This window comes from Limulus polyphemus, unplaced genomic scaffold (assembly GCF_000517525.1).
Source record: "Limulus polyphemus unplaced genomic scaffold, Limulus_polyphemus-2.1.2 Scaffold1969, whole genome shotgun sequence".
Taxonomy (NCBI): domain Eukaryota; kingdom Metazoa; phylum Arthropoda; class Merostomata; order Xiphosura; family Limulidae; genus Limulus; species Limulus polyphemus.
Window position 1 is genome coordinate 168,608 of NW_013667579.1, and position 10,632 is coordinate 179,239.

Sequence of the window (10,632 nt, forward strand, 5' to 3'; positions counted from 1 at the left end):
AAACTGTAGAAACATGACATACAGAGAATCACAGCAAGTCAGGAGAACTGTACAGAATTATGTATATGAAGATAATAAAAGTAGCATAGGCTGAAAGTCCCTTGGACTATCTTGAGATACAAAGAAGAACAGAAGCACTTGTGAAAACAACTTTTCACATACCACCTTATTTTATACTAATTCTTGTTGTGTGTGTGTCTCCACATATATGGTGTAGTCTCCCCACAAAGGGGGGCTAAAACATGCTTCAAAAGCCACTCAGATGTGGTGTGACTAGAGAAGTAGGGTTTTTAGGATCAGAGAACTCAAATCTAGCAGGGAAGTTATAAAAGTAACTGTGGAAAACGGAGGAGCTTGACTGTTACACTGGGGGTCTTGTGAATCATGAGGGTGCCTTTACCCCCATATATGCCTAAGGAAGGGTGCATATGGTCAAAGAGTAGATCCCGAGCTTGTATGCTCTAAGCAGCAAATCAATCAGAGATGGAACAGATATAAAGCTAGAGTCTACAATAAAAAACATGGATAGCAAATGGCTTTGGAAGACAGTCAAGTAAAGAAAAAACACTACAATATATTATAAACAGCAAACGAGCCAAAAAGGGAGATAGCACAAAAACCTGGGCTTACAATAAAACCTTAGATGGCAATTTAACTTCAGAAAACAACCGAGTACAGAGAAAATATTACAAGTACAAAAATCTGGCAAAATATGAAAGAAAACTTAGAACTTGAAAGGATGTGAAGGAGCTGTATTATTTTCAAGCAGAGAATAAAAGTGGGGATCAAAGAAAACTTCCTCCAATGATTCCAGAGCCAAGAAGTTAAGATAAAGCAGAAAGATGTGATGAAGGTTGAATATCATATTATGGACCCACAGTAAGGATTTAAAATCATTTCAAGAATGCAAAACCTGATAAGAGGAAGAGGTCATTCCTAAAAATGAAATAGAAGAACTAAAAAAAAAGCCTCTAAGAGAGGTAACAACTAAAACACTGGTTCTTAAAGTGTGCCCTGCAAGGGTCCTCCAGGTGGTCCACAGGCTGGTCCAAAATGCAAGTCACATCAAAAGCAGTGCTATTCTTCCCATTAATTCTTATGGGTTTTTCTGCAGTGGCAAGCAAAAACGGCTGGGAGTCGGATCGGCAGGTGGTCTGCAGGGGGTCTTTTTCCCTGCCGAAGTGGTCTGCAGACAATAAAGTTCGATAACCTCTGAACTAAAAGACAGAAACTGAAAGTGGTAGCAAGAAAAAGAGGGAAACAATTTTTTTCCTCCTGGTTACTTTGGTCCAAAGAGAATGAAAGAAGGGTACACAAAAAGAAAAGCCACCGAAGTAAAAACTGAACCCAAAGTAAGGACAATGTTAAGGTTATACTGATGTCTTCTACAAGTGCCAGAATTATTAAGAAAAATTAAAGCAGAATTGTTTAATATTACTAAAAAGGTTTTAGTTAACGAGAGTAATAAATGAACATGTACTTATATAAAAATGGACACTTCCTACCAATGAGGACAAGGTTAGATATTAAAAAATAATTAAGAATGAGAAAAAACAAAACTATTAATGACATTACCATAGTAAGAAGATGTAGGCTTAGAATGACACAATGTCAAAGTATCAATTAGCATTCAGTTAACAATAAGCTACTGTAATGGAACTGAAATATAACAACAGAAATTGCTTACATACGATTCTGAAACTATTGTTCCTTGAACTGTCTCTTCAATAACAGTGCATCAAATTTATCAAAACAGTTTAATATTTCATACTTCGTGAAATAACCAAAGAAGTCTTATTTAAAATATGAGTAGCCTGACTGAAACTTATTTGAACTAAATTAATTCAGGACAAAAGTCATAGTCTTACTATAAAAATCAGGACTTTGATAAAAGTATATATATATATTAATTGAGCTTGAGCACAAAGCAAAGCAAATCTTTATGAATATGTTCACCACTAGGAGAACACAAAAATCATGCATGTTGAACTTCTTTACAACACTAACTAAGAGCAGAAATGTGTTAAACTGTTTCTTCTAACAAGTTACCAACGCCTTGACTAGTTAACTGTTAACTGTATCATGCTTTATAAAACTTGGTAAGTCTAAATCTCTGTGGAAAACAAAATCTACGCATTGTCCTATTAAAGATAAGAACACAGGAACAGCCCGATCTATTTAACAAAATGTTATCATGGTTGTGCCCCTGTTGAGTTTGAGTAGCTTTAATGGTGTACAAAATTTTTGTGATTTAAAAAAAAAGGATTCATTAATAATGATAATATTTTCATCACTTACTTAATACTCTTCACCTTAAGATTTTTGTGTACACACATATAAAAGGCATCACAAACACATAATATTGATTGTTTTGTAACAATAACCTCTGATTGATAAAGAATATCTGACAGCTGAAGAACAAGGGCACATGTGTGATAACAGACAGTCACACTTCTAAACATCAAATTTGCTACATAAAGCATAACACAAGATCTTTTTACCAGTAAGAAACTTTAGTATCTTTTGCATCGCAAACCCAACAAAAATGTAGTTAGAACAAGGCGTAAATCAGAAAATAAACTGCCTAGGTTTTAGTTGACATGCCTGCTTGGTTAGAAGACTTGATTCGTCTGGAAAAACAACATACACCCACTTTAACTTACAAGAAAAAATCTGGTAGCCCTCTGTTGGAGAAGTGGATAATCATAATCTTGATGATAATATTCCTAAAGTGAAAAGATAAGGAAGTGAATATTTCTATTTCCAAAATACGGTTATCCCTATAAAAACGAAGCTGGTTGATTTGACCAACCAGGGAACTGGGAAACTATACATACTATAACTCTGATTTTCGTAAGTGTATCTTTACAAAAATCTAGCAAGTTTTTAGCAAATGTTAGAAGTCTGTTGTACACAAAAAATTAAAGTTTGTAATAAATTTTTAAAAAGCCTTCACTGAGTCATTTTGATTAAAAGGTGATTTGAATACTAAGAATAAAAGTACTTCATCTTACAGTTTTCATATTTCATTTACATAACTTCTAAGACCTCCTATGTGAATGTCAAAAGTTTTTCCAATAAAACTTAATATTTTATCTCATTTTCTCTTCCCTAACACTGTAGAGAAATCACCAATGTACAGAGAAATAAAAAGCAGAAACACATGAAATAAAATCCCTGCACAGACGACAGTATTGATCAGAAAGTTACTTTATCTCAACAGTTTCAACTGTTAACTTTTTTCACATCCGTTTTCTTTTAATTTTAAGGTTTTATTGCTGTATTCATGTCAAAAGCAATAAGTCGCAGTGTCATGTTTTACACCGCGTTCCAGCTAGAGAAATTTCAGATGTTTTATTTTACCAAGGTCTTCTTAGGTTAAGCTGAGAAGTTTATAATTTCACATTTTAGTTACTTAAAAAAAAAAAGACATACATCGAAAAATTTAAAATATACATAAAGAACAAGGGCCTGTAGTATTCAGTGCACAGTTGAGTTGAGTTGTTTGCATTTGGGTAAAAAATCTTAGACATTCTTCCCTAAACCTAACAAATTTTAGAACACAAAAGTTATACGAGTCCCTAGAATAAAATGTCCCAAAACTATTATAATTTAGCTGGCTTTCTACATAAGAAAAAAAATAAGTTAAGAAAATTCTGTTACTTTTTGGAATGCCATATCTGATCAATACATATCACGTACTTCTTCTCGATTAATGGCTTACAAAGGCAAAAAAGAATGCAGAATTGTAAGATTTATGTAGAGGTGAAGATGCTCTTTCTATTGGTTATAAACATATCTATAGAGGTGAATATGCTCTTTCTATTGGTTATAAACATATCTATAGAGGTGAATATGCTCTTTCTATTGGTTATAAACATATCTATAGAGGTGAATATGCTCTTTCTATTGGTTATAAACATATCCATCAGCCACTTAGTAGCAAATAATCTCAAAAGTGAGAGAGAGAGGAGTAGAGCTTTTCTGGTGGGTTTGGCAAATTTATTGACATCTCAGCAAATCAAGAAGATAATATACTCAAAATTTCAATTCTTGTTTACAATTATGTATAGTTTGTGTTTCTAATTGGTTGGAAATTGCAGCAGTTAGAAAATTCTGAAGTGTAGAAATTAAAGCTCAGGTGCATTGTGTGACACAGAAGAACAAAGTCTGAGATTTTTGTAAACATTTCTTTTTGAAATTAAAATTTTAATTATATAAAAATTTGAATTATAATCTACATTTTCGTGCCAAGTTTATTCATATACATTGATAATAAATTTGTTTAATTAAATTTTGAATGTACCACTGTAAAATGTCATGACCTGCACACCTTGACTGAGTTTTAGGTAAAAGAATTAAGAAAAGTATCCGAGATAAACGTTAAAAAATTTTCACAAGTACACTAAAAACTGAGACATATATACACATTTTACAGTTCACACAAACTACTGAAACAAATCTTCAACTCCAGGTGTTCTGGGTGAGATAGAGGAAAGTTATACCTTTCCAACCCCCCTAATTAAAATAAAATGTGACATGAACAGAATTTTTAACTAAAAGGAGAACTACTCACCGAAGTTGCTGAACCTATTTCCACCCTGTGAACATTCATAGTTGCTTGGTTTAACCAAAACTCAGTGATGATAACAACTAAAGCTTCAGAACGCCACACATCTGGACGAATACTATCCTGATTTCCAATGCTTAGATTTGAGCTTCTGGCTGCTGGAGACAACAATGCATTCTTCCCGGGCTTTAGTAGGGATGTTTGTGAATGCCTATGCAATGGAGATCCTGGAATCTGTGGCATCTGAAGAGGAGGCTGGTGTGGAGAGTGCCAATGGGAGGAACCAAATCCACCCAGAGAAACAGGGCTTTAGGAGGCAAAATTAGTTTTAAGAGATCAAACTGAAACTAAAACATTTTGTTTAATGATTTTTACAGAGAAAAAAAAACAAAAATAAATAACATTGTATAAAATTTTTAATTCTTCAGTTCAATAAGGGATATCAAAACATACACTAAACCTCCTGTAGTTTTTAAATACCTCAGCAACAAAAATTTAAAACAAATACTTTCAACCATCATATTTTATACTTGAAAATGTTCACTTTATAAGCACATCTAACTATATTTAATTACCAATGACTCTTCAACGCTACAGTAGATTCCCTATTCATCACAATAACAGAAAATGAACTTTATTGCCAGATACTTCTACCAAGAAAATTTATAACTTATCTCTACTTCTTGGAGTCTTTTGAAATTTTAGTGACATTCTTAGAAAAAATAAGTTAGTAAAAAGTAACACTCTTTTTACCTGTTATAGAAAGATGAAGAATACAAAGGATGCCTGGAAAAAAATGTGAGAGATGTCGGTGATATTGGAAGTGATGGAACAGTGTTTCCTTCCAATGGCAAAAAGTAGCGCAAGTAGTCTTCAAGAAGACAAGAGTACAAGGCTTCAGTTGGGTTTCCACAAGTGTTGAAGTTCTGGATAAAACAACAACAATCACTCATAAAGATTTCTCTAGCACATCAATTCTAGGCTCACTATATAAGCTGTCACTGAAAACAAAAATTTTTTTTACTGGCAACTGAAAACCAAATATTAAATCCTATGACATCAACCATAACGGATTCATAGTTACGATTCCGGTTTAAGCCTTGTTTTTTAGTTGTAATAAATTTGATTTATTTTTCAAACTGAATATTACATCAAAATTTGTTAACCACCCCTTAAGTGTAGTAGAAATTGTAGCATAACATGGCTTCTAAGCCTGCTGATTTTAAGTTTGGTCTTTTAGTTTTTTTAATGGTGTTTTGGAGTTACAAAACACTAAAATTAATATACTATGCCAGATTAGGGCATCAAACTTTGGAGATAAAATAGAATATCAGAAAAGAAACTCAACACAGGAACTTAAGAAACATAAACTCGATAATACAACATTAAGAAACATAAACTCGATAATACAACATTAAGAAACAAACTCAATAATACAACATTAAGAAACATAAACTCAAATAATACAACATTAAGAAACATAAACTCGATAAGACAACATTAAGAAACATAAACTCGATAAGACAACATTAAGAAACATAAACTCAATAATACAACATTAAGAAACATAAACTTGATAAGACAACATTAAGAAACAAACTCGATAAGACAACATTAAGAAACATAAACTCGATAAGACAACATTAGGAAACATAAACTTAATAATACAACATTAAGAAACATAAACTCGATAAGACAACATTAAGAAACAAACTCGATAAGACAACATTAAGAAACAAACTCGATAAGACAATATTATGAAACATAAACTCGATAATAGAACATTAAGAAACATAAACTCGATAATACAACAGAGCCCCCCTCCCCAACAGGGCAGTGGTAATTAGAACATTGCCAGTTCAGTGCTTATGAACCAAACCAACATTATAAAAAGGAGAGGCGAGCAATTTCATTTTCACTCTAAAAGTTTATTTATTGCGAGTCACCAACAGCTTGTTTTTCTTCCCAAACAGAACAATTTTACTGCAGTATCAGTCAAAATGGAGAGATATTTGAATGATCTGAATGGTTGCTGATTTTTTTTTAAACAAATTAGTGACAGAATTACACAAAGAAGGAATCTCATTCAAACTTTGTTGAACAACTCACCTTTTGATGTGAGGGATTCACAATGAAGTAGGCAAAGTGAAAGATATAAAATTCAAATGGATCTTGCCACCAGTTAAATGAAAAACAAACCATATTTTTTGTTTTAATTTTCTATAAGTATATAATAACTAGATAAATTTTTTAAGTATTATTATTATTATTATATAAATGCATTACTTACTATCTTGTGCATGTCAAGTTTGATACTATCGTGATAATAATAATGTGCTTTGAATCTGAAAACACATGCACATTACTGTATTTAATTTACAAACAAATTTACAAAATTTACAAATTCATTTGTTTCTGGTTTCAATATTTCTTCAAAGGGTTATTTCATAAACATTTTTATCATGTAGTTAATGAAATAAGTTACAGTTATTGTTTTTAGAATCAACGTTTAAAATAACCTATAAATACACCTGTTCTAGAAGAAGAGAAGCATAGATAATACTAGCTATATTTTGTAAATAGAACATTTTATAAATGATTAATATTATTCCAGAAATGTAAACTGGTTAAGTCAGTTTAAAAATATAGTAAAATATAGTATACTATTTAATATATGAAGAACTGGCCAAATGAGTTACATAACATTGCTTTAAAACTTGTAAAATTGTGACCTGTTTCAGAGTTACGACTTAATTTAAACGAGCAACAGGTTACAAAAGAGTAACCGTCAAAGCAAAGGATACTCAAAAGAAGGTTGGTTGGTCGACTTCCTGGACTCTGATAGTGGAGTTTGTTGGAATACAGAAGAGGAACTGCTCCTTCCTCCAGCATGTGGCAACTAGGTACCTGAAACAGGTAAGATGCAACCCATACCTATTTTAAAAACTAATAATTAGTCTTAAGGTTAAGTTTAAAAACAGACTGAATATGTTATATTAAACTTATTTTGATGTCTCACCACACTGTCTCCATGTCAGCACATCTAGTCTTGCTCTACCTTAAATCTGAGCATCTAAATAATGGCCCTGCAGTGTAAATTCCATTGCAAAAGGCTAATTTTAAGTCTGACATCTTAAAAGCACACCTTTTCTCCCTGTCTGCTGTCCATAAGCTATCTAGTGTACAATGGCAATGGTTTTCCAGCACCTGTTACGAGATGACACAATTTACTTACTACAGCTTGTTGCAGGTCTCTTTCTGGATGGTTCTGGTGTCCCCAAGCTGATCCATAATTCTTTGTTTCCCCATGCCATTAAGTAAAAGGGATAACCCCTTCTTGAAAAATCTAAATCCAAGATCTGAGCACACCTGTATGATGTCATTGTATAAATAATTTGCATCAAAAAAGGCTGCTACATACCCTTTCAAAAAGTAATCAATTTTAAGTGGCATCACATTACTCACAAATCACCAATGTCAAAATGTAGTTCTGGTACATACTATTCTATTGCTATGACTTTATGTTGGCTAAGGTTGTCATGTGACTTGTTGACTTGTGTACTGAAAATTGTTTTAATATAATACTCAGCCCTCTGTACAACTTGTATGGTGTCATAATTTGAACAAGCAAATTTTACTTAGTTAACTCTATATAAATAATCTTAAAAGTAAAACAGAAACAGTTGATTTAGTATACATAGGGGGGAAACATTAAATTAGACTATTTGCAATATACACATATATAAACCAAGGTTGCTGACAATATGATACACCCTGCTGATTATACTGTATATAAAGATTGAAAATCAAATTTCTATATCCTGCTGTTTATGCTTTACTTGAGGATTGCGCATTTAAATGTTCATTATCCTCCAAAACAAAATGTGCACAAAGGTTAGGAGTCAATTTTTTACATCCTGCTAATTATGATCTATTTGAAAATTAATGTTACATCTTCTGTTCATTAGACTATATGTAAGGATTAAAACTAATGACAATGTGTCTCTAACTGTAAAATTTCTATAACACATCTTAGAGTCCAAGATTAAATTATAAACATATAAGCTACACAATCTTAACCCTAAGAAAAAAAACAACAAAGATGCACTCACAGGAAGACAACATACTGGAAATTCATACTTGAGAAAGCCATCCCCCAAGAGTTTATAGATGAGATTAAAAAGTGTCCCATGATGGCCATCCGGGGAAAGAAAGTACCGAAAAGTATCAAAACAACGAGGCTGAAGACTGCGAGTAATGGTCCGCAGTTCCCAACCAGTTTGTGTTCCAAATCCAAAAATATTCTCCACCAAACTTGGAAACAAAGACTGTAGTTCCTGGAAGAATGTTAGAAACAATTACAGTATTAGCCACTCCCACATTTCTATGTTTAAAATAACTATGTAAAATTATTATCTATGTTATATCATGATTCTCAGAATAAGATTACATGGTTGTAACAGGTACAAAATATGACAGTTTAGTATGTGTGAGAGAGGTAAGTAAAAGGCATGGATGAAAGTATCCAATGATCATTTTAAATGAAACATTTCTATTGGCCAGGGTGTTGTTGAGGGCCATCTAGACCCCCCAAAAGCTCTATGGTTGTATATGTTTTCTAATGTATTCTGAACCATTTTTGACAACTTTCATAATTAGATTTTAAATTGACTTTGTAGAAAAAATAAATTCAGAAGTCATTCACAACTTATCACGTTACCAGATAGACTAAACTGATACTCACACGAGGCCAGTTAAATGTTTTAAACTTTAATGCACAAACATTTTACACGTATGCTCAATTATTTTTTAAAAAATCAGTTGAACATAAAAAAAAACATATCACCAAATTAACCAATTATGGCCGTTTCCTTGTACAAAAAATATCACCAAATTAACCAATTATGGCCCTTTCCTTGTACAAAACATATCACCAAATTAACCAATTATGGCCCTTTCCTTGTACAAAACTGAAATGATTGGATGATTAGACTGATAAAGATGATAACAGTGTTAGCAACAAAACACAAAATTAGTTTATTTCACATAAAATTTAAACATAAGCTTTGTAATCTTGCCCAGGAAAGGCCATTTAGACAGACTTCGTTCTACAGATGGAGAACTGTCACCCATGAAAAGGTCGAATTTTTTTCTTTGCAAAACCAACAGAAAAGTAGTTCAGATATCACGGTAAAGTTAAGAAATTAAATTTGAGCTCAAGTTTATAAAAAGCAACCAACTTTCCGTTGAACTCTTTTTCACCAATCCTACATTTTTTTACAAATACTGAGGTTATACAATTTATTTTTTTTTCAACTTTAAATACACAAGTTTTTTATATTGTTAGACAAAGACATCATTTTAGTACTTTTATTTCAGTATAATTTCAAGTTCCATACAATAGATGTCAGTAATGCCGTATTCTGTAATCAAAGACTTTTTTTTACCATAATTGTATTTAACCACTAAGCATTTTGTAATTCCAGGAGCCAGAGGTTACTGGAAAATCAGATGAAATATTAAAAAAATATATATATTTATTGAAAAAAGGCCCTAAAAACCATATATCGATGGACTAATTGCAAAAAAATCTTTAGCAAGTATATCACATGGTCCCTGAGGATAGGGATAGAGGGTATACAAAGTATGATGCTACAGCTAAAGCAAGGGTTTAGCAGAAGGTTTTGTATTCCCAGACTAGGGGAGAATTCTAGTTTTGTGATAAACTTTTAAATCAGAACAGCTTTATTATCCTTTGAAGTTAATAATTTGAAAATAAATTTTTTAATGTACTCTATAAGATGAAAATTTTATAAAAAAAGGAAGGCATAAATGGTTTGACAAGAATATTATATTGATAAAATTTAACAATAAAGTATTTTCTGTACAGTATCTGCTTTCATTAGGAATGCTAAGTACAAATTTCAACAAAATTTAGCTCACAGTGTGTCCTGAAAGTCCAATTATCAACACGTTTTTTTTATTCCTGTAAACTCCCAGTGGAGCATAGGGCCGCAACAACACCTCGCCAACGAAAGGTGTTGTTGCAGTTACTTGTAGCA

At 32.1% G+C, this 10,632-nt stretch overlaps 1 protein-coding gene across 2 annotated transcripts in view; it reads right to left on the minus strand.

The window, feature by feature from the left end:
• The window catches only part of LOC106465515 (sphingomyelin phosphodiesterase 4-like), a 31,265-nt gene that overhangs the window by 15,192 nt on the left and 5,441 nt on the right, over positions 1-10,632 (minus strand). For both annotated transcript variants that reach the window (XM_022393427.1, XM_022393429.1), the window contains exons 3-7: positions 8,683-8,907; positions 7,375-7,477; positions 6,680-6,741; positions 5,324-5,496; positions 4,577-4,877 (exon numbers count right to left, since the gene is read on the minus strand). In XM_022393427.1, the coding sequence (XP_022249135.1) occupies positions 4,577-4,877; positions 5,324-5,496; positions 6,680-6,741; positions 7,375-7,477; positions 8,683-8,907 (864 nt within the window). The remainder of the gene's footprint in view (positions 1-4,576; positions 4,878-5,323; positions 5,497-6,679; positions 6,742-7,374; positions 7,478-8,682; positions 8,908-10,632) is intronic.